The following is a 23,806-nucleotide window of genomic DNA, read 5'->3' as shown; positions in this document are numbered from 1 at the left end:
CTGCGATATTTATCATAATACAATAAAGTTTGTTTTGCAACAGAAGCTATCCAACACTGAGGAGTATGGAGTGGAAGTTGTGAAAGAAAAAGGTCAGTCAGCCCACTGTTGAGTGTGAATCCCGTACCTCCACTGAAGCCGTGCACGTGCATTTCAACTTCCACAAGCTCTTCAATGAGACCCAGTAGTTCAACGCGTAAACAAGAATTGTTGTGTACAGCTTTGTACTCGTTGATAAGGAGAGGTGGCCCGCAGAGTGGTGCGTCAACTGTCGTCGGAGGGAGACTGGACAGGAACAGAAATGATTAGCAAACAAGTTAACAGAGCAAACGGAAGACTTACTTAACTTGTATTTTTCGAAGAGTACAAAGCCTTAGCCGGCCGCCGGTGGCCGAGCGGTTCTGGCGCTACAGTCTGGAACCGCGCGACCGCTAGGGTCGCAGGTTCGAATCCTGCCTCGGGCATGGGTGTGTGTGTTGTCCTTAGGTTAGTTAGGTTTAAGTAGTTCTAGGGGACTTATGACCTCAGAAGTTGAGTCCCATAGTGCTCAGAGCCATTTGAACCATTTTACAAAGCCTTATTGCAGATAATGCAGCAAGAAGAGCCCAGCTCATACTCTTATCAACAAAGATGAGGCTCTTGGTATTAAAGCACGGACTATGGAGTCAGAGCCACGACTAGGCAGCGTCAGCACTACGTCCTGTAGCGAACTGGCTCTGAGTACGAGTGGGCCGCCTGTCTACCGCCAGCCGAGCTATACTGCGGCGGCAGAGCGCGCCCGTGGTAGCGAGCTGCTGGAGGTGTTCCTCAACAGGCGAGCTGCATTGGGTCCGCTGGATCCCACACAACCGCTATCGTCTGGTGGAAACTTCCAATTCCGCTGTTAACTTTGCCGCCCGTGGGGTGGTATCAGTACTTGATACCATAAGAACAGACTGTCCCGTGAAATTACTGCCACACTTACATGGAATATTATAATCAAATGGGACTCGGAGCCGCCACAGTACATTAGTGATCAGTGTGGCTGACTGCCATGCAGGCGACCCGCGTTCGATTCCCGGTACTGGCAGCGATTTTTCCATGGTGCGGGCGACTGGAAAAGGGTGTACTCAGTCTTGTGATGCCAACTGAGGAGCCACTTGACCGAGTACTAGCCCTACCAAGTCTGCCAACCCGACAGTCGCCGAGAGAGAGGTATGCTGCCCTCACACCCCTTTATCCCACATGTCGATGACGCCCTTGGCTGAGCATGACACGGCGATCGGTTGGGCCCATCTGTTTCCAGAATGACGGCGATTTCCTTGAGACTCGGAGGCGATGACTATACGTCAAAGGACGAATCAAGTGATTTCTTAGGCAAACGAAGAACGGTTTTAATCTCAAGATTCGTCCGCATTTACCGTTCTTTTCAACCCTAAGAAACAACTTCAAAAATTAAGAAAAAATTGCTTTTTCTGGACACAGCCAAACGAATAGGCAGAACATCATGTTCGAGCAGACACAAATTCTAGTCCACACTTCGAACTACTGGGACTAAGTCACCAAAGAGGTTTTGGAAATTAGAGTGGTGGTGTACAAATTTAATAGGGATACGGCTTTGGACTTAGCCACTTCATAGCGAGAGACTGGATAGGAGTATTTCCTGTACTGTATAGGGTGTCCCATTGTTTTGATCACCCCAAAACATTTTTTTGTACAGAAGCAAAACAGAAACTACATCAAGCAAACGTTATTTAGCTGCCCGGGGAGGGGGGGGGGGGGGGGTTATTAAATAGCATGATTGCCTTTCTTGTCCATTTTTTCCTTACCTTCTTAAGCATAACGCCTTTTTTTAAAGTATCACTATATTTTTTACTCGATGACCTCTTCTCCTCGTGTCCTGTTCAAGATCGTATCACAGTGCGCAGTCTATGTAAATATGACGTTACTAAACACTTAAAAACGTAACACAAAACTGACTGACTCTCCTGACCTAGCACACCGTGCAGGTACTGGGCATACGTAACTTCTCCACTTGTTGAAGTTGAAAGTAAACGTATGGAAACGCAAGGAAAATGCGCGCCTGTCATTAATTAAACGACGAAGGTATAAATCCTACATATCGTTTAAAAGTACTGCAGTATTGTACTAAATGCACCGGTATTGTAAAAAAAAAAAACATTATTACAGTTACTGTTCTGCTAACTTAAATTCTCCATAGACGATTTCTACCATTTTTTTCTGGTGCGCACTGTACTCACACAAACCCTCAACTGAAGACGCTTGACTGAGTGACTGGTGTGCATTTTCCGTAGATTTCCATTTTTCTACTGTCACCTCCAGCAAGTGAAGAATTTCGCTTGCCCCGCTACCGGCTCTGTGTGCTAGTTCAGTAGAGTCGTCAGTTTTGTGTAACGTTCTCTGTAACTGTATGTTTAATGAAAGATTCACAATGATACTTTTCTAAACAACTCTTTAGGGGAAGAAGTAAATCACCGAATAAAAGAACATAGGGTGCTATTTAAAAATGCACTGCTTTTAATACCTTTGTAATGAATAAAGTTCAAGAAAAACAGTCGTGTTGGTTAATGTCCCTCTGGCACCTAAACAACATCTGATTGATACAGTTTTTGTTTTGCTTCTGTAACAACAGTTATTTGGGGTGGTCAAAATGAATGGGGCACCCTGTACATCGTGACAGAAACAAAGACGCTGAGAGTAAAGTTTCATCGTTGGCGGCAATGTAATTACTGAACGCTTTGAGCACTACTATGTCAGTTATATCTGTGTAATTTCTTTACTTCCTCGGCTGCCAGTTGCTTCACGATGATAATGGTGGATATTGTCAAAATCTCGGATTTTCGTCGAAAAATTGACACAGTTGCACCTAGAACATTTAATACGATAAAGTTATCGCGGAAGACTTCGTGATTACCTGTTTAGTTGCCTGTAGGAACGTGGTGGGACAGAATGAAGGCGCGCATGTACTCGAGGCCATCGTCGTTCGTCGGAAAGATTTTGTGACTCGACAGAGACCTCGTCTTCTTTATTAAAGCTTCAAGAATAGCCGCCATCAACGATACATTTACTTATTGAGAATATAGAAAAGAGGCCTGAGCTCTACTTAAAGGAAGATTTGGACGAGAGTAATAATTTTGCTCTTTCGCTAGTTCTGGAAAACGGAAATGCCGTGTGGCTAGGGCCCCCCGTCGGGTAGACCGTTCGCCTGGTGCAAGTCTTTCGAGTTGACGCCACTTCGGCGACTTGCATGTCGATGGGGATGAAATGATGATGATGATAAGGATAACTCAACACCCAGTCCCTAAGCGGAGAATATCTCCGACCCAGCCGGGAATCGAACCCGGGCCGTTAGGTATGACAGTCCGTTGCGCTGACCACTCAGCTACCAGGGGCGGACTCGCTAATCCTGATACTTATGTTTCCCACAGAGGACGAGAAATTTCAAACTACAATCGAAATATTTCAAATATTAAGAAGGATAAACGTAAACAAGAAGACTGCCTTAAAGCGAAATATCACAAACTGGTCTATCGAACCTACACAACTCGCTGCATCATCTTCTGTGTATTAACAGTTATCCTACTTTGAACGCTCTCCAGCATCAACTCCGCAATCAGTGGAAAATTGGTCAACATCATATATAACGCATTTCAGCCGTTAGTCACAAAGTGTTATACTTGATTTGCCATGATTTGCAGTGTGTTTAATTAGTATAAAAAGTAATTAAAATCATTGGAGATAAGTTTCATTTGTCTCAAAATAACATTTTATTTTGATGATAAAGAGAGCTGCCATGATGTGTCGCGACTCTAAAGGTTCGTATGGAACAAAGGCTGAGTCTTTCATTAAAACTTGTATAAAACTTTAAAAACTTTTCTCACGTCTTCTTCAGATTAAAATGAAATGTAACGAGTTGAATTTTCTATTTAGTTTTCTGATACTGATAATGGGATGTTCTGACGTTTTGTTTTATGTTCTAATATTGCAAAGAACAGGTGAATACATTTCTGCATTACAATTTTAGTAGGTCATAGCTTGAGTAGGATGTACGCACACAGAAACTTGTTAAGATATTTATACGAAAATGTTTTTTTTTTTTTGCGTACTCTTCCAAATAAACAGTTTAGTCTAGTTGAAATCGGATGGCTCATCGATTTTGGCTCAATAGTTGAGTCGACGGAACTATCGGTGGAAACTGGATGGGGATGTGGGGAGTAAAATGGAGACGGATATAGGCGAAGAGCTGATAAGAGTGTGGTTTGGAGACCGGAATTATCATGCGAGATTTGTGAATATTCGGAGAAATTAAACAAGATGTAGCTGCTCTAGTGGTTGATTTTGGGGGCAATAGTATTGGAAACACTGCATCAGATAGGTTAGGAGAGAGAATAAACAAAGCCGGCAGAAAGTGAAATGGGGCTGGTTTTGACGGTATGTGGTGAAATATCGAACAGGAAGCTAGTGTGATTTTTTGGAAGATGTGGGATCTCTCTAAGTGCGGGGGAGTTTGGAGAACGGATTGGTCACTACTTTTTTTTTCAGTTTTACGTCAACAGGTTAGATGTTGGTAAAAAACTTTGTCGTACATTTATAGGAATAGGTGGAATGGTATAGGTTGCAAATTTTAGATGGGCACAGACATTTTAGGTTCAAAAATGGTTCAAATGGCTCTGAGCACTATGCGACTTAACTTCTGAGGTCATCAGTCGCCTAGAACTTAGAACTAATTAAACCTAACTAACCTAAGGACATCACACACATCCATGCCCGAGGCAGGATTCGAACCTGCGACCGTAGCGGTCACGCGGTTCCGACTGAAGCGCCTTTAACCGCACGGCCACACCGGCCGGCGCAGACATTTTAGGTTAGAACATTATTTCATGAACTGATGTGCTATGAAATGTGGACAAGTGGAGGGATTTTTATAATTTTTGATGAGATGGCCCTTGTAGATTAGTCAGTCGTGGCCTTCGGCCATCCTTCTCTATTTCGGGATTATGATCTGTCTAATGGTCTCGCTGCCGACTGTGAGTCAAATTATTAATATCTTAACTTTCCTAATCGCTATTTTTTTAAGCATAACATATTCTGACTACGTCCAAAGCTTGTCAAGGAGGACTGATGATTAATGCTACCTAAAGATGTCAATCTACAGTAGTCACTGTTTTGACGACTGGCTCGGCAGTTTAGCAGTCCCAGACAACGACGCATTGGCGATGTAGAGAAAACACCAGAACTAAATCACACGTTGTCTGTTTCGGCAACATAGTCCTCTTATCAGTACCACAATTCTTATGCAGAGTACTTGTAGACTTGCATCTTGCTAACAGAACGAAGATGGTGTACCATTGGCAAGCCAGCCACATACATGAAAGTGATTTTCCCTCTGATTGGAACGGCTTCACCGTCCCAACTATGTGGACTAGCCGCCGCTGTTGTGCCCGCAATAACGCCTGTCAGCTTGCGGTAAGCGAGGTCGCCGCTGACGCCTTGAACAAACCGGTTCACCTCTTACCCGTACATCGAAGTCTCCAGTTGGCAAACTGCTTTGCTTCTTCCACATGGGGTAATAAAACGGTGTACCGATTGCATCACTGTGCAGAACTTTCTACAGTAACAGTCGTTGTATTACGTTTTGTGAATTTTTTACTAATATTGCCATTACAATGCTTACGACACGTGTTACTAAGTGCGACCAGTATCTCAGTACAGCGTAAGCCTACTTTCACCTCTTACCTTAAAGGTAGAATGAAGCAGTTCGTATCGGCGACAGATCAGTAGGTAAACGTCGTACCGTAACTAGTCATGATGATTTCGTTTTCCTTTTTATTTTCTTCCGAAATACTGCAATTAATTCAATGAGTCTCTGTGAGTTTGACCGCAATTTTAGTCTCATCTGACTCTTTCGAAGACGGGTCAGCTGTGAGTTCATTTCATAACTGCGCCTAACTTTCGATGTATGAATCATTAAATATAACAAAATGTTCATGAGGAAAGAACGTACGAAATTTAGTAAAGATCTATCCATTTTTATCCACTGGGTTATGCGCTCACTTTTTATCGTACATTTAGTAGCTGTATTTTAATAAATAGCGGCCGTAGTGATCTAGCGGGTCGAGACTAGACTCTGTCCTGGGAAGTCCCGGGTTCAAGTCCGAAGAGGGGCGGGGAATTTTTTTGTTGCAGTCCTTCTAGGACCGCCCTAGGTCCACTCAACCTACTACTCAGTGAGTGCCGGTGATATTTCTCGAGGTTAAAGACAGCAGGGACAATGGACTTTCCACCCTCCTCCTCCTAGCGCACCAGTGAGGAAACCCTGCACTCTACCTACAGTCAGGGCAGTAGCTCAGTCGCGGGCTGTGCATCACAGGCCTTTTTACCTTCAGTAGACAAGTGTCACAGCCATAGCATGAAACTTATTGTTGTGATATTGTCCAGACAGGCGGGAAGTTGACGTGCAGAGAGGTGCCTCTCCTGGGTCAGCCCTTCAATCCGTGGTGCTTTGCGAGGAACACAGCCTTTCTATTGAAGACCTGCGGAGTAAATTCATGATAGGTTTTTGAAATATGAGCAATTAGATGACCAGGTGTTTATCACACATATGCGAGTATTCAGCCTTGTTATGGCACAGATCACTAAATAACACTGTGGAAGGAAGGAATCTTTCCTTTTGCTGTGATCTGTACCCTGTTTTGAAACTCCCTGCAGATTAAAACTGTGTACCAGACCGGAATTCGAACCCAGAATGGTACTTCTCGGGGGATTGGCAGCTGAGTCACCAAATGGTTCAAATGGCTCTAAGCACCATGGGACTGACATCTGAGGTCATCGGTCCCCTAGATTGAGAACTACTTAAACCTAATTAACCTAAGGGCATCACACACATCCATGCCCGAGGCAGGATTCGAACCTGCGACTGTAGCTGTCGCGCGGTTCCAAACTGTAGCGCCTAGAACCGCTCGGCCACCTCGGCCGGCCCTTTTGTCTTTCATGAATAGCTCAGACGATAAGAAACAAAAAGTTTCAGGTTAGAGTTTAGGTCCAGCATATAGTTTTAATCATCTAGAAAGTTCCGGTTTGGTAGACTCTGACGTATTGTTGACAGCAACGTCAATAGAGGTGATGCACTAGCTCAACGTGAGACCAGTGGGGAAAGTAATTGTCCGTGTCTTTATCGATTGCACAGTCCAAGTATTCATTTGAAATAGTTTAGGAAAACTGCAGAAGACTGTTTGGATGTGATGTTAGCGATGATTTGGCACAGCGGTTTGTCCTCTCCCTTTCATTCATTTGCATCTTTATCCACTACACACTACACAGCATATTACAAGAGCACTCGTAAACGTCACACAGTATTCGGAAATACACCTGAAATATCATATTAACACTGTAGTTTGGAGAACTAAGAAAAAGATAGATTTAAATTTGTAGTATAGTCAGCGTCGACGTCACCAGTAACGAAAAACCAATTCGGGAATGTCATGTCGTCATCGTCCTCAGTTTTCGGGGGCATGGAGTACAAAAGCTTACATAAATTAATACTGATAATTTTCTTTATTTGTTAAACGCAACCGTTACGTTTTTCTTCCGTAAATCAATATTCTTACCACTATTTTTATGAGTAACTGTAAAACATACTGTAAAACATACAACTACAGATAGGACAAAATGTGTTCAGTTTTGATTATCAGGCATTGCCTTGAAATAACAACTTTTTCTGCTAGAATTTTTATTTTTGACCTGTAATATCTTCGCATGTTGGAGTTAACATCTCTCAATTCACATGGAAAACATTAGTGAATTTGGCGAGGCCCGTGAGGTTGTGTGTGTGTGTGTGTGTGTGTGTGTGTGTGTGTGTGTGTGTGTGTGTGTGTGTGCGCGCGAGAAATGTCTGGTATTACAGGGTGTGCCACAAATACTCCTACAACATTTGCACGTGGATTACACTAGAACATTAAAAATATTCATACTTCAGGCTCAGAATCCCTTGACTAATTGAAAGTTTACATCCATCTTGTATCAAGGTAAAAGTCCTACAACTGAAGTTCATAAGCAATAACTAAAATTAATTGTCTTAGTTAATTTACAGCAACTTTGTTGGGTGAACGACAATTCTCGTGGTACGTTTTAGGCTAGAGACTAGCAGGTGTCCTCCTTTAGCTGCCTCAGTGTCACAGCAGATATCGCATTTAGAACAATATGATTGAGATATGCTGGAGCTGCATCACGCGTAAACCACATGCTTCCCCTTATTTGCAAATGCAGGTCCTGTAATAAGTCTGAAAAAGTGTTCTGCATAAAGTCCTTGTAACCAGCACTTAAAAGACGTACTTACCACATGCTTCCCCTTATTTGCAAATGCACGTCCTGTAATAAGTCTGAAAAAGTGTTCTGCATAAAGTCCTTGTAACCAGCACTTAAAAGACGTACTTGGAGAACATGTGGGTCTACCAAACACCTATACTTCTAGCCCACACATTATTTGAAACAAAAACGCGGCTGAAATTCCAAAGTTCTTCACAGTATGTCAAGGGGTGAGAACATGGGTGTAAATGTTTATGATTATTAAATAAGCAGAAGAAAGATTCTACATCTACGTTTACATGTCTACTCCGCAATTAACACTTAAGTGCCTCGCAGAGGGTTCATCGAATCGCTTTTAGACAATTTCTCTACTGATCCATTCTCGAACAGCGCATGGGTAATACGAATTTCTCCGTGCGAGCTCTAATTTCGATTGGGTTTGATTTGGGTGTAACGTCCCGTCGGCAATTATATTACTGCAGATGGAGTGGAACCTTGAACAACCTAACGAAAGCGAGCAATATCTAAGTGTACAAGGGCATCGGGGCAATTAAATCCTTGCCTCCCAAATGAAAGGCAATTCATGATTATGCGTCCTTCGCATACGGACGTTAAGATGGGAGGTCCCGTTGGTGCTATTTTTTTCCTCCCATACTTATTCATGAGTATACTACGCGTAGCAAGTAAACATTACAATCACCCAAGGTAAAAAGATATACACTTCACCCTTCATGCCCGCCCGACCCTCGCCCCCCCTCCCCCCTTGACTTCCTCCCCTCTTTTGGAGCTGTAACTGGTCGGTGGTTTTGAATATGAGGTTTACAAACGGCTAAATATCTGCTGCTTACTTCTCCTTTTTCATTTTTACTTGTTTCATAAGTTCAAGAGTCACAAATCACTGTGCTTTGTTGCTGTCATAATACAGTGTCATGTTGTATATGGCCTCTCTGGTATTGTAAGTTTTATTCGCTGTTACAAAAACCTCAGGTTTGTTTGTCCATTGATTTGCTTTCGTCCATTACGACGAGAAAATGAACTTTTTTGTGCATTCTTGTTGCAGAGGCAGTCGCCATGAAGCGGACTGCCGTCTTGGTTCTGGCCCTGCTAGCAGTGGCCGCGCACGCACAGAGATCATCATCGGTGAGTACTGCTCAATGTTCATCATATCCGTACTTCAGATTGTTTTTGCACAGGACATAGCTATCAGTGGAGGTCGACTGGCGCCATCCGTAATGTATGAGAATTGCCTGAATTAAGAGCCGCTAGGCCGTTGGCTAACTGAAACAGAGCCAGTGAAATGTAAAAGTACTTTATTTTTCTTTTCGGTGCAGTGCGCACTTACAACCACTGCACTATGTTCTAACAGCCTGCTTACAGTTGTGGACGCTATGAATTCATACATCTGGCCTGCAGGTTGTGTCAGTAGCTCGTAAACTGCCAAGAACGAGACTGACTTTCATTCTGCGCGGTTTTTGAAGCTACGTTATCATTATCCGCTTCATCAAACAGCTGTGTCGAAAGTTTGTAGCAGATTAAATACGTGGGCCCAACTCGAGGTCAACTCCTTGTGTTAGGAAGTTTTATTATAATGTTTACTCACTGCAGATTGAAAGTATAATTCTGTACATTGCATAGATAGATGATAAATCGTTGTCTGCCGTATACTTTCTCTCACAGGTGATAACGCAAGAGACTGCGCAAGAGCCTCTGTGAAGTATGGGAAGTTCTGGCAGACTGAAGCTTTGGGGGTGCCGTTAATCGTGCTCCGCTGGCATAGTTGGCAAGAATCTCGCCAGCATGGCGTAGTGATCCAAGTTCGAATACGCACACGTTTTTGGCTTCAGAACTGTTATTTACGGAGTGCTTCCACTCTAAAGAAGAAATTTCCATCGTGAAACAATTGCGTCGTATGCCAAAAATAACTAATTGCCTTTTATTATCGAACTAGCTTTCTTCCAGTGGCTTCGTCCAGGTGTACAAGTGTCATATATATTTCACAATCATTTCTACATTTAACATATTTCAGACATATTTTCCCACATGTTTCGTAGGTATCTGAAGTCGATGTTGTCGTTCATAACCTGTTTCTGTTTCTTCAAAATAGTTTCACTATTTTTCTTTCCACTGAATCTAATCGACAGACTTAAGTTCCGTTTGAGACATACTGCCGACAGTACCTGATTGTCATTTCGAAAAAAAAAAGGACTGTTGTTGTCAACGGTCTCCTTCTCTGATGTTTTACACCATGCGACGCTAGAGAGGAGGGGAAATGTTTTACTCGTAGTGGTATTGAGCCGTTTCGCATTACCTTTGACCCGGAGACACGCTGACAAAATTATGGGCTAGCTGCTACGTTTATTCTCGTAATCTGGTTGACGCACAGAAGAAGAGAGGTAAGATACATACTGCGCTTAAAGCATATTCCAAGTCATCTGAATACAGAGAAAAAATCAACAGGTCGTTTTCAAATAATTTTGACATTTCCATCTCTAGGGGCAGTAGGGGTATCTTACTCCCACAGTACTTCTATACAAATAATAAGTGTTGAGTGTACCAAATTTGGTTGGAACTGCTGCATGCGTTCTCGAGTTATGATTTTATGCCGCACTTTTTCACTTCCACGCTCAGCCAATGGGATGCTGATACGAGTGTTAAGTTTGGTAAGTCTTGCTTCAAGCGTTACACTGTTGATACATCATTTTGTTTGCAACACTCCTCCCTCCCCCCAGGGCTGAAGTGGCATCAGGACTATCGCCAACGAGCCTAGCGATGAAACTCGGTACTAATACCGGTCTTTATCGGATATTTTTATATATTTGTTGCTGCTTCTCACTCTAATCCCACCCTTAGAGGTGGTAGAGGTATGTTTATTGGTTGAAATGGCTCTGAGCACTATGGGACTTAACTTCTGTGGTCATCAGTCCCCTAGAACTTAGAACTAACCTAAGGACAACACACACATCCATGCCCGAGGCAGGATTCGAACCTGCGACCGTAGCGGTCGCGCGGTTCCAGACTGTAGCGCCTAGAACCGCTCGGCCACACCGGCCGGCGGTATGTTTATTCCCACAGCATTTTTATGAGTCATGTATATAGAAAATTTGATTAAAATTGCTCTAGGCGTTGCTGAATTATGCTTCTATATCATGCCTTTCTCAGCTCCATTCCACCCTACGTGAGATGTAGGTGATTCTTATCCTCACAGTACTTCTTTCCAGATAGATATAAGTGCTTTTAGATCATCGTCGGGTGACCTGAGCACTCCGTCTTCAGGCCACGAGTGGCCTACCGGGACCATCCGACCGCCGTGTCATCCTCAGAGGAGGATGTGGATAGGAGGGGCGTGGGGTCAGCACACCGCTCTCCCGGTCGTTATGATGGTATTCTTGACCGAAGCCGCTACTGTTCGGTCGAGTAGCTCCTCAGTTGGCTTCACGAGGCTGAGTGCACCCCGAAAAATGGCAACAGCTCATGGCGGCTGGAGGGTCACCCATCCAAGTGCCGTCCACGCCCAACAGCGCTTAACTTCGGTGATTTCACGGGAACCGGAGTATCCACTGCGGCAAGGCCGTTGCCTCAGGTCACCCGAGGTGGTTCATAATAGACGACTACTACTGGACCAGAATGGACTTTGTTAGCTTTTCAGCTTAAATATTTTCGACTATACCTACAGCTGAATACTACTCGAGCTGCTACCGAAAGGGACGTCGAACGCATAAAAAGAAGGGTAGCACAAATGAAGACAGGGTTGTTTACAAAATCGGTCGAGTGTCACAGAAAAATATTTTCCATATAGACCTTGCCTGCTTATATGGGATTTAGAGTGGCGGCCCGTGTTCTGCTGTGAAGATTTTCAGCGAGTTGCGGAGTGATATAAAGCAAAAAATTGAGAATACCTATAAATTAAAGAGACATGAGACATTCCTATCTGACTATTCAGATACAAAGATTGAAAATTCCTTTTAACTACGGGCCAAGAAGATAATGCTCATTGCGAAGAAATCTCTTCTTTTATGGTACACAGATAATGCTATTCTATTGTAAATATCACTGCACATGTTACCATAATAACAGCAGTAGTAAGAGATCAGGGGCATCACTGCCATGAAAGCTAGCGAATTTAATACTTATTTTACTATGTTAAATTCAGGTTTATTAAGCACAAATGACTTACACTAGCTAAAATATAGTTAATTACTAATGTACTTCCTAACATCTACCACATTTGATTAATATTTTCTTTGGTCTTACCACATCCTCAAAGTTATTCCTCATAAAGAGGTGCGCGAAACATATAAAAATTCGCACATATCACGCCTGCAAGATAGTAATAATAAGACCTCGAAGCGGTATTAAAGAGTTATCCCTATACTCCGTCCATCAGTAGAAAGGAAAGAAACTTCAGTGTACAGAACAATAAAAAATACCTCTCGCTACGGAAGTTTCTGTGATTTGCATATACAAGGGTTGGAACTTAAATAGTGGCAACTATTTATTCACAACCGATACAAAAGAGTTACATGTTTGCACCTGTTACTGTGCTTCAAAATAGTCACCAGCTTTGTGTAGAACCCGTTGCCAGCGATGTTGAAGGCATAGTATACCGTTAGCAGAACCTGTTTTTGTTGATGGTGCGAATGGAGCGGTCTACTGCCTGTCGAATCTCTGGAACAGTTCTGAAGCGAATGCCACGAGGTGGTTCCCTCATCTTCGGAATCAAATCAAAGTCAGAAGGACTTAAGTCCGGGGAGTATGGTGAATGGTACAGTACTGACCAGTCCCATCGACCGAACAGAGCAGCCACAGCTTACGCTGTATGCGCCCGCGCATTGTCGTGCAAAATGATGGGTGGGTTGCGCAGAAACTGTCGCGGCTTCTTTCGCAAAGCTGGTCGCAGGTGATTCTCCAAAATCGAACAGTAATACAGTGCATTGGCGGTCTGCCGCAGAGGAACGTAATGCGTTAGGATAACACCATCACAGTCGTACACGAGAATCACCATAACTTCCTCCATACTGGGCCTCTGACGCACTTTCGACTTTTGCGGCGACCCATAATGACGCCATTCGTTGGATTGGCGTTTCAGTTTTGGCTCGTACGATGTGGCCCATGTCTCATCCAGTGTTACGCTACGGCGTAAGAAAGCCTCTCCTTCCCGCACATAGCGCTCAAAGTGCGTCTGAGCAGCGTAGTAACACATCCATTTCTGCATTTCTGTCGAGTCATGCGGAACTCATCGTGATGCAATTTTTCGCATGCCTAGGCGTTCCTTGAGGATGCGAAGCACAGTCGTATGCGCTAATCCGGTTTCGTGGGCGAGCTCACGAATCGTATGGCGTCGATCACTGTCCACTAACGCGGCAACAGCATGCACTACTTCTTCAGAGACGCTAGGACGACCTGCCCGACGCATGTCTGCCAAAGTTTGCCGACCTTCTTTGAAGGCTTTTTACCCAACGTGCCACTGTTCTGCACGGCAATGCCGATTCCCCACACGCCTCTTGAAGACCTTGATGACACTGTCGTGCTGTACGACCTTTGACACATTCAATCTTGATCCAACTCCGTTGTTCCTGTTTCGAAAGCATAATGACGCCGTTACGTTAGACCACTCGCTCACAAGTAACTGTGTTTCCCTCGACTGTGCGCACGCCGGTGACGTGGGATGGGCATTTGCTCGGAGGTAAGGTAGATATGTCAACAACGTGTGCTATCAGCGAGAACAGTAGATTCCATTGCATAGTGTCTCCACAGCAGTGTTGCCACTATTGAAGTTCCAACCTACGTAGTAAGTATCAGATATTCTGAAATAGCTGGTTGCAATTTTTTGTATCCATTTCTATGATGCTAGCACATTAGTAGTACAATCCCATTAGGAATCTGATAACGCAACTAATGAGGAGGTACTGAATAGAATTGGGGAGAAAAGAAATTTGTGGCACAACTTGACTAGAAGAACTTATCGGTTGGTGGGACACATTCTGAGACATCAAGGAGTCAGCAATTTAATAATGGAGGGAAAGAGGGGGAGGGGGGGGGGGGGCAAAAATTGTAGGTGGAGACCAAGAAATGAATAAAGTAAGCAGTTTCAGGAGTACGTATGTTGCAATAATTGGTCGAAGATGAAGAGGCTAGCACGGGATAGAGTTGCATGGAGAGCTGCAACAATCCATTTTCGGACTGAAGACCCTAACGACAACAACAGGAGTCTCATTATTACGTTCATTTCTACTAAAAGTACTTGCTCGGAATAAATATACTTACGCACAAAATACTTCCTATACGCCATAATAGAGAACTTTATAAGATTAAATGTAACAAATTTGTTGGTATATTTGCTAAGTTGACGAATAATGTTACATCAATAATCGTCACATTTCTTGCACTAGAAAACAAGTTCTTGCCAGATCGGCAGTGAAGTGTTTCATAGCATTTATCTAACGAAACACGATGTGTGAAAACCAGGAAATTAAAAGCGAATATGTACTGAGTTTTTGTAAGTGAAGTGGATGTGTGCCCTCTAACCTATGACTATATGAAAGAAAAAGCAGATTTTGGCACGGCAGACGAGTAACAGCAGGTAACATTTCACCCACGTACAAATTATAGTGTGACCGGTTTCGAATCTATAGTATCACATGTCGAAACAAAACCGTGTTATTTTATTAAAAAATCCACCGGAGGGATCTTAAATATATAAGACGAAAACGTCTGGAACGTAAATGAGTATTACATTCCAATAAGAACGACATTTGAATTTACAAAACAAACAGATTAAATTTGTTGGATAAGGCAAAAGAAATGCTTTACGTCTGGGAGCATAGCACCGAGAGGGTGCAGCCTACATGGAAATAACTTGGTGGAGGCAGAAGAGAGCAGTAATGTTAGAAGGGACGGGCTGTTGTGCACGCGATGCAAGCTGCACTGGCCACGCCGTGGTGCGTCGGCTCCGATGTCGAAGTTACGTGATGGGCGAGAGTCGACTTGAAACCGTGCACTACACCACTTTCACTTCCGCCGAGATGGTTCAGCGTTACGAGGTATGTAGCTTACTGTGCTCAGAGCGAGCAACAGCCGAAGCATTCATCTCGACTTTCAGGATGTATGTCACTTGTCATCACTCCGGCGGTACTTGGTTCTCCACACTACCACTGTCAACGCCTTGAACCTTGAAAAATGTTACGTCATTACGATGTTTACTGAGTGGTTCACGTTGGTGATTATTCCAAAAAACGACGAAAATCTGAAACTTACGCAAGGAATATACGTAATCCCAAGAACTAGAGCGAAGGTGTTAATACACTCCTGGAAATGGAAAAAAGAACACATAGACACCGGTGTGTCAGACCCACCATACTTGCTCCGGACACTGCGAGAGGGCTGTACAAGCAATGAACACACGCACGGCACAGCGGACACACCAGGAACCGCGGTGTTGGCCGTCGAATGGCGCTAGCTGCGCAGCATTTGTGCACCGCCGCCGTCAGTGTCAGCCAGTTTGCCGTGGCATACGGAGCTCCATCGCAGTCTTTAACACTGGTAGCATGCCGCGACAGTGTGGACGTGAACCGTATGTGCAGTTGACGGACTTTGAGCGAGGGCGTATAGTGGGCATGCGGGAGGCCGGGTGGACGTACCGCCGAATTGCTCAACACGTGGGGCGTGAGGTCTCCACAGTACATCGATGTTGTCGCCAGTGGTCGGCGGAAGGTGCACGTGCCCGTCGACCTGGGACCGGACCGCAGCGACGCACGGATGCACGCCAAGACCGTAGGATCCTACGCAGTGCCGTAGGGGACCGCACCGCCACTTCCCAGCAAATTAGGGACACTGTTGCTCCTGGGGTATCGGCGAGGACCATTCGCAACCGTCTCCATGAAGCTGGGCTACGGTCCCGCACACCGTTAGGCCGTCTTCCGCTCACGCCCCAACATCGTGCAGCCCGCCTCCAGTGGTGTCGCGACAGGCGTGAATGGAGGGACGAATGGAGACGTGTCGTCTTCAGCGATGGGAGTCGCTTCTGCCTTGGTGCCAATGATGGTCGTATGCGTGTTTGGTGCCGTGCAGGTGAGCGCCACAATCAGGACTGCATACGACCGAGGCACACAGGGCCAACAACCGGCATCATGGTGTGGGGAGCGATCTCCTACACTGGCCGTACACCACTGGTGATCGTCGAGGGGACACTGAATAATGCACGGTACATCCAAACCGTCATCGAACCCATCGTTCTACCATTCCTAGACCGGCAAGGGAACTTGCTGTTCCAACAGGACAATGCACGTCCGCATGTATCCCGTGCCACCCAACGTGCTCTAGAAGGTGTAAGTCAACTACCCTGGCCAGCAAGATCTCCGGATCTGTCCCCCATTGAGCATGTTTGGGACTGGATGAAGCGTCGTCTCACGCGGTCTGCACGTCCAGCACGAACGCTGGTCCAACTGAGGCGCCAGGTGGAAATGGCATGGCAAGCCGTTCCACAGGACTACATCCAGCATCTCTACGATCGTCTCCATGGGAGAATAGCAGCCTGCATTGCTGCGAAAGGTGGATATACACTGTACTAGTGCCGACATTGTGCATGCTCTGTTGCCTGTGTCTATGTGCCTGTGGTTCTGTCAGTGTGATCATGTGATGTATCTAACCCCAGGAATGTGTCAATAAAGTTTCCCCTTCCTGGGACAATGAATTCACGGTGTTCTTATTTCAATTTCCAGGAGTGTAAGAACGATGTAACATGACAGTAGCCTGGGTGATTTCAGTGTGCTTTGCAGTCGACTGATATTTCCAGTGTTCTATTTCACGAGGTACTTTGGTTCAAATGGCTCTGAGCACTATGGGACTTAATTTCTGAGGTCATCAGTCCCGTAGAACTTAGTACTACTTAAACCCAACTAACCTAAGGACATCACACACATCCATGCCCGAGGCAGGATTCAAACCTGCGACCGTAGCGGTCGCGCTGTTCCAGACTGTAGCGCCTAGAACCGCACGGTCACTCCGGCCGGCCCACGAGGTACTTTCTTTACAGTTATATCACCTGCATGAAACTTTGCGGATACTACCCGTGGAAAGCGTTGTGCATCGTGCAAAGTCGCCTTTCTTAAAATACTGCGACAGAACGTTCAACAACATAGCACCAGAGACCAGCATGTGCCTGGTGGTCAAGGTAATGGACTCGTGCGTTGGATGGGTTGTGGATCTAGTCGCGTTGGCCATTCTGAATTAGGGTTTCCTGGGTTTGCCTTACTTCCAGCGAGTGCCTTAGTAGGACTGGGATTGACAAAGGTGTAGCGCTCTAATTCATTATAAACACTGAGAGATGTTAAGTTAAAAAATGGACTGTCTTCTTCTAGCTAAGCGCCAGTAATGCCTGAAACTGTTCCAGCAAAAAAATCTGAATAAATAATGTAATTAAAACAAGAAGCTTTGGTCGATACTTAGGTGTCCAAAAAGAGCCCAATTATCCAAACGACGTTACATAGCATCTGGCCTGGATGAACGCACTGATTCAGTTGGTTCAAATGGATCTGAGCACTATTGGACTTAACTTCTGAGGTCATCAGTCCCCTAGAACTAAGAACTACTTAAACCTAACTAACCTAAGGACAACACACACATCTATGCCCAAGGCAGGATTCGAACCTGCGACCGTAGCGGCCACGCGCTTCCAGACTGTAGCGCCTAGAACCGCTCGGTCACCCCAGTCGGCGATTCAGTTGGGAAGGGTGTTATAAACCCGTTGTATTCTCGCCTGCGGCAGGGTGGCTCGCAGCTGTTGTAACTGGTCCTTGGTACCCTGGACACGAGGACTGGGGCTATTCTGGATACTGGCAGTGGTACAGAAATGACATCCGAGTTGGTCCAACACTCCTGTATGGGTGACAGATCTGAGGATCTTGCTGGCCACGGGAGTACGTCAGCATCATATAGAAAGTTCGTAGAGACACGTGACAAGTGTGGACGAGCATTGTGCTGTTGAAAAATGGCTCCAAAATACCATCGAATGAGAGGTAACGAATGAGAACACGGGACGAGCGTCTCGCACCGCTGTGCCCTCAGACTTCCCTCACTCACTACCAACTGTGACTTGAAGGATGGCTCCCCACACCATTAGGCCGCAAGTAACATCGCTGTGTTTCACTAAAACACTGCAAGAATGCGATCTCTCTTCAGATTGCCACAAGGGCAGTGCAGAACTTCGATTCTTCGGTAAACACAATGCGACGCAGTTCATCATCAGTCCATGTTTCTTGGTCACTGCACCGCTCCACATGCAGTCGTCTGTGTAGTTTTTTGAGGCTTGGGACGGTGTTTCCCGAGTCCTGCTCCTGCTAAGTTTCCTACCAATGTTGCAGGATGACGAAGATTGTTGTGGGTAGTCTAGACGTGTTCGACCGGAATCTTGATGACGAATATGTCTGCCCTCACGTTCCCATGGAGTCCAACATCGGGCCAGTGTCACATACGAATGCCCCACGGGTCTAGATACGGCACGATTCGATCAGCCGCCCAAATGGAGACGCACAATGAGGTGCCTTTCAGATTCTGTCAATTGATGAGAACGCTGTCTCACACGAGTACGCGGCATCTTCACAGTGATCACTCAACATCTGACGCTCTTCACACTCTTATACACTCTACCAGGCCTGGTTCAAATGGCTCTGAGGACTATGGGACTTAACTTCTGAGGTCATCAGTCCCCTAGAAATTAGAACTATTTAAACCTAACTAACCTAAGGACATCACACACATCCATGCCCGAGGCAGGATTCGAACTTGCGACCGTAGCGGTCGCGCTGTTCCAGACTGTAGCGCCTAGAACCGCTCGGCCACTCCGGCCGGCACCAGGCCTGGTATCAACACTAAACACGAACAGCAGTAATGCCACTCTGGTGGCCATTACACCTGGCACAAAGAATCCCAACTCCATTCATTAACATACCTACCGGTGGTGTTTTCGTGTACGAAGTTGCCTTGACATCCGAGCATGTCTTCAGCTTGGTTCAAATGTTTCAAATGGCTCTAAGCACTATGGCACTTAACATCTGAGGTCATCAGTCCCCTAGACTTAGAACTACTTAAACCTAACTAACCTAAGGACATCACACACATCCACGCCCGAGGCAGGATTCGAACCTTCGACCGTAGCAGCTGCGCAGTTCCTGACTGAAGCGCCTAGAACTGCTCGGCCATAACGACCGGCTCTTCAGGTTTCTTCACTTTTTTGTCAGGCCGTATATGTTAACACATTTCTTTTCTTCAGAAAGTCTTTTCTTGTTATTGCCAGTTTGAATTTTATATCCCTTGCACTTCCACCATCGTCATTTTTTTCGTGCAAAAGAAAGACAACGCCTGTGAAGTTTGGAAAGTAGGTGAGAGGTACTGGTGGAGGTAAAGATGTGAGGGTTGGATAGCTGACTTATTAAGAGCATTTCCAATGAGAGGCAAGGTTCTGGGTTCGAATCCGACTCCGGCACACACTTTTAATCTACCAGGAAGTTTCAAAACAGCGCACACTCCACTGCGTAGTGAGAGGATCAGTTGACTGTCTGCTCTAGAAGTACACGAAGGGTGTAGGTAATGAATAGCAAGGATTACATTTTCAACGTAGCACAGCAACTCTTTACATAAGATAAGAACTGACTTAGAAATCTGAAACATCTGTCGGGCGACCGTATCAGATGTTCCAGCGAGTAAAGACCGCTGTAGTTTGCTGGGAATCAACAGAAATCAGTGGTGACGGACTCTGATGTCCAATGCAAGCACGCCTTTCATCGATATTCGCCAGGCACCATTCCTCGCTTTCCTATCCGATTACGCTGTCACTTGCTGACTCCCTCCCAAGTAGACTCACTGTCTCTCGACACTGGCTCCATTTTGCGTCTCGAATACGTTTAAGTCAAATTGCTTGCAGTCAATAGCAAATTTAGTATGTACAGCAGCCATGTATCGTGCGTAAAACAGAGTGATTTTAAAGTCGTATAACAGATGAAAAAGGCAGTAAACGAAACCAAACACAGGTGTGAGAAGGAAAAAAATTTCAAGAGGAGAAACAAAAATCTGAACTTTTAGCGATGAAACTGTGGTTCTGCCGGAGACAACAAAGGTCTTGAAAGATCAGTTGAACAGAACTGAAACTCTCTTGAAAAGAGATTGTAATTAAACATCAGCAGAAAAAAAGTAAACCAATGTAGTAGAATTAAATCAGGCGGTACTAAGATTTGGATTGGATTGTGTGGGGGAGGAGACCAGACAGCGAGGTCATCGGTCTCATCGGATTAGGGAAGGACGGGGAAGGAAGCCGGCCGTGCCCTTTCAAAGGAACCATTCCGGCATTTGCATGGAGCGATTTGGGGAAATCACGGAAAACCTAAATCAGGATGGCCGGACGCGGCATTGAACCGTCGTGCTCCCGAATGCGAGTCCAGTGTGCGGTACTAAGAGAATTAGATTAGAAAGTGAGATAGTGATATTAGTTCGAGGGTTTTGCTTCTTGGGAAGCAAAATAACTAGCGATAGATGAAGTCAAGAGAGTACAAAATACAGAATTCGAATCGCAAGCAAAACTATTCTACAGAAGAGAAATATGTTAAAGCCTAAAATAAATTTAAGTGTTATGAACACTTTTCACGGTTTCTTCTGTAGCCGTAATACGGAAGTGAAATGTGGGTGGTAAGCGGTACAGACAAGAAGTGAATCGTGGTGCTACAGATTATTGCAGAAAAGTAGCTCCCTAGATCGGATAACTAGGCAAGAAGTACTCAGTCGAGTCAGAAACGAAAGAAATTTTTAACGCAATCGAGTAAAAGAAGAGATAGGTTGATAGTAGGACTAGTTTGGTAATAGAGGAATATCTGAAGGGATTAAAACTGTAGACGGAGAGCAAGGCTTGATTACAGTCAAGTAGGTTCAAGTGGATGTAGGTTGCAGGAGTTATACAGGGATGAAGAGACTTACACAGGATAAACTGGCGTGGAAAGCTGCATCAAATCAGTTTTCGGACTGAACACCACAACAACATATAATGATTTCAAACAAGAACCTAATAACATCTTCGACGATATGAATGAAGTACGTAAGTAGTCGTACAAAGCCAGAAAAAGCGGGAGACTGACATTAAACTAGGAGCAGCGTTCAAATCAACTCAGATTCATACTTTCCGAGCGTTCCATAAATAAATGATGTGAATGTCATTACGACTCCTCTGATAGAACACTACAATAGCAGAAAAGTTGTAAGTGTAGTATCAATCACGCAAATACGTTGTGCTAACAATGAGTAAAACGTGAATCTCAGTGAATGTGTAGTGCTGCTAAAGTCTTGAGGAATTCAGTTTTTATAATTCTAGAAGAAACAAATTTCTTAGAGCTGTATATGTAAATGTAAGCGTTTTCCAGAAAGCGTAACTATAAATGAACATACGCGTTGATCAGCTAGGCAAATAAAGTGTCTCTTCTCTAAAAACGTTCGCAAACGGATACAGTAGATTATATGTGATAAGTAAAAAAAGTTTATAAATAGAGTATAATTTAGGCCATTGGCAACGCATCAGGAAACAAAAAACGAAACATTAAAGAGTATCTCAGTTGGTTTCGAAAGATACTCTGTAGTTACACTATTTTAAAATTTTTGAACTCACAAAAATTTTCCTGCCGTACATATTTTTCTCTGTACTTGACAATGGCGTAACAGCCGAAAAACGATTCGTGAAATAATAAATATGGCAGAATATTATACCACTGCCGTGTGTTTTTACATTCATGATGTATAAAATGTCCTACCAAGAACCAAGGGAACAATCAATAATGCAAATGTTTACTATGAATTCGTGTTTTCTGAAATATTCTACATCCTAGAGGATCTCCTCTTTCTTGATCTATTGGAACATCTAATCTAATCATGTGTCGAGGCGGGAAGATTGACTGCTTGAATGTCAGTTTGCACGATATAATTAGTCGAATCGTGCCCTAGAAATTCCTACTGGCGTGATACGCAGGGAGTTGTATTATATTCCCGTGTCCATCAATTAAAGCTAGTTCAAGAAACTTTCTAAATAGGCTTTCCCAGGATAGTTTGCGTGTATGTTGAAGTGTCTGCCAGTTCCGTTTCTTCGGCATCTCCGCGTCTCTCGACAATGAGCCAAACGTAGTTGTGACCATTCATGCTGCCCTTTTATGTATGTAGTGAGTTAGGGTAATTTTTACCTGTCAGAGTATCCTTGTACTACTTTCTATTTTTGCTTCAAATGGCAGGTGTTCCACGTACTGCCATTATTTTAGTCTAAATGTAAAACAGGTAATAAAACTGTTACTTTTCAAACAAAATAAGTAGGTGGAATATCAGCCATTTGAAAGACAAATAGTAAGTGGTAAGAAGATGCTCTGTGAGGTAAAAAATTATCCTGATTGACTGTACGTTCAATACCTCCTTTTAGTCCTATTTGGCACGGTTCCACACTCTTGATCTATTTTCTAGAATTAGTCGTACGAGTGTTCTGTAAGCACTCTCCTTTCCAGCGACACTGTATTTCTTCGAACTGATGACCCTAACAAGAACACATCCCGATTTGCATTTTCTGTAGTTTCCCTAAATCGCTTTACTCACAGACCAGGACGATTTCTTGGAAAAGGAAACGACCGATTTTCTGACCCTAATGCGAGCCTTTGCCTTGTTTAATAACCTCGTCATTGACAGGACTTTAGAGCCTACTCTTTCTTCATTCTTTTCTGATACTCTTCGTTGTGATTAGCTGGCGACGTACAGGAAGGGGCTGTGTTGGGGGCGACGTACTTTCCTCCAGGGTGGCTAGTGGGCCATGGGGCAGCAGCTGCGAGTTGCAGCGTGGTGCCTTTCTCTTCCGGCCCGGCTGTGTTCCGTGTGCTGCTGCCGGGTACGAAACCCGTCCCCCGGCGCCGCGCCGGGCTAACGTCCTGCGCGCTCCGCGCCTGCAGAGGAAAGCGAGAGGGGCACACGCCTGTCACCGCCGTCTGTCATGGCTAGTGACTGCGTCTCAGCGCGTCGCTAGCTGCATCTCAGCACGTAGCTACATAGATCGCGTGCGATTTGTTTCTGCTCGTCAGTACAACTAGGAAGTTAACCCTTTGTGCGTCACATTTAGAAAAAAAAATTGGGGAAATTTTTTTTGTGACGAATATTTACTGTATATGTTGCACATATGCCATATCCATTGCAACAGTTCTTTTGAAGCTATTGGTTAATAAATAAAATAATGAAATTGCAATGAAATGAACACCCTTAGCTGCTTACAGGCGTTGACATACGTCAACGGGGACAGATGAAAGTGTGTGCCCCGACGGGGGCTCGAACCCGGGATCTCCTGCTTACATGGCAGACGCTCTATCCATCTTTTTTTTTAATCCCATTTTGCTCTATATTGGTCGATGAATTTTTCGTGGCGGACGTCAGACGGCAGACGTTCAGGTTCTTTGTTGATCCGTTGACTCAGTTTTTTTTATTACAGAGGGAAGCTAACCCCCTG

General features: G+C 44.6%; 1 protein-coding gene across 1 annotated transcript in view; it reads left to right on the top strand.

The window, feature by feature from the left end:
* LOC126252285 (mucin-5AC-like) overlaps window positions 1–23,806 on the top strand; it is a 519,485-nt gene that overhangs the window by 45,951 nt on the left and 449,728 nt on the right. The window contains exon 2 of the mRNA XM_049953159.1: window positions 9,365–9,444. Within this exon, the coding sequence (XP_049809116.1) occupies window positions 9,376–9,444 (69 nt within the window). The 5' untranslated portion in view covers window positions 9,365–9,375. The remainder of the gene's footprint in view (window positions 1–9,364; window positions 9,445–23,806) is intronic.

The sequence above is a fragment of the Schistocerca nitens genome, chromosome 4, assembly GCF_023898315.1.
Source record: "Schistocerca nitens isolate TAMUIC-IGC-003100 chromosome 4, iqSchNite1.1, whole genome shotgun sequence".
Classification (NCBI taxonomy): domain Eukaryota; kingdom Metazoa; phylum Arthropoda; class Insecta; order Orthoptera; family Acrididae; genus Schistocerca; species Schistocerca nitens.
The sequence above is the reverse complement of the archived record's forward strand: the minus strand, read 5'-3'. Positions and strand labels throughout refer to the sequence as shown.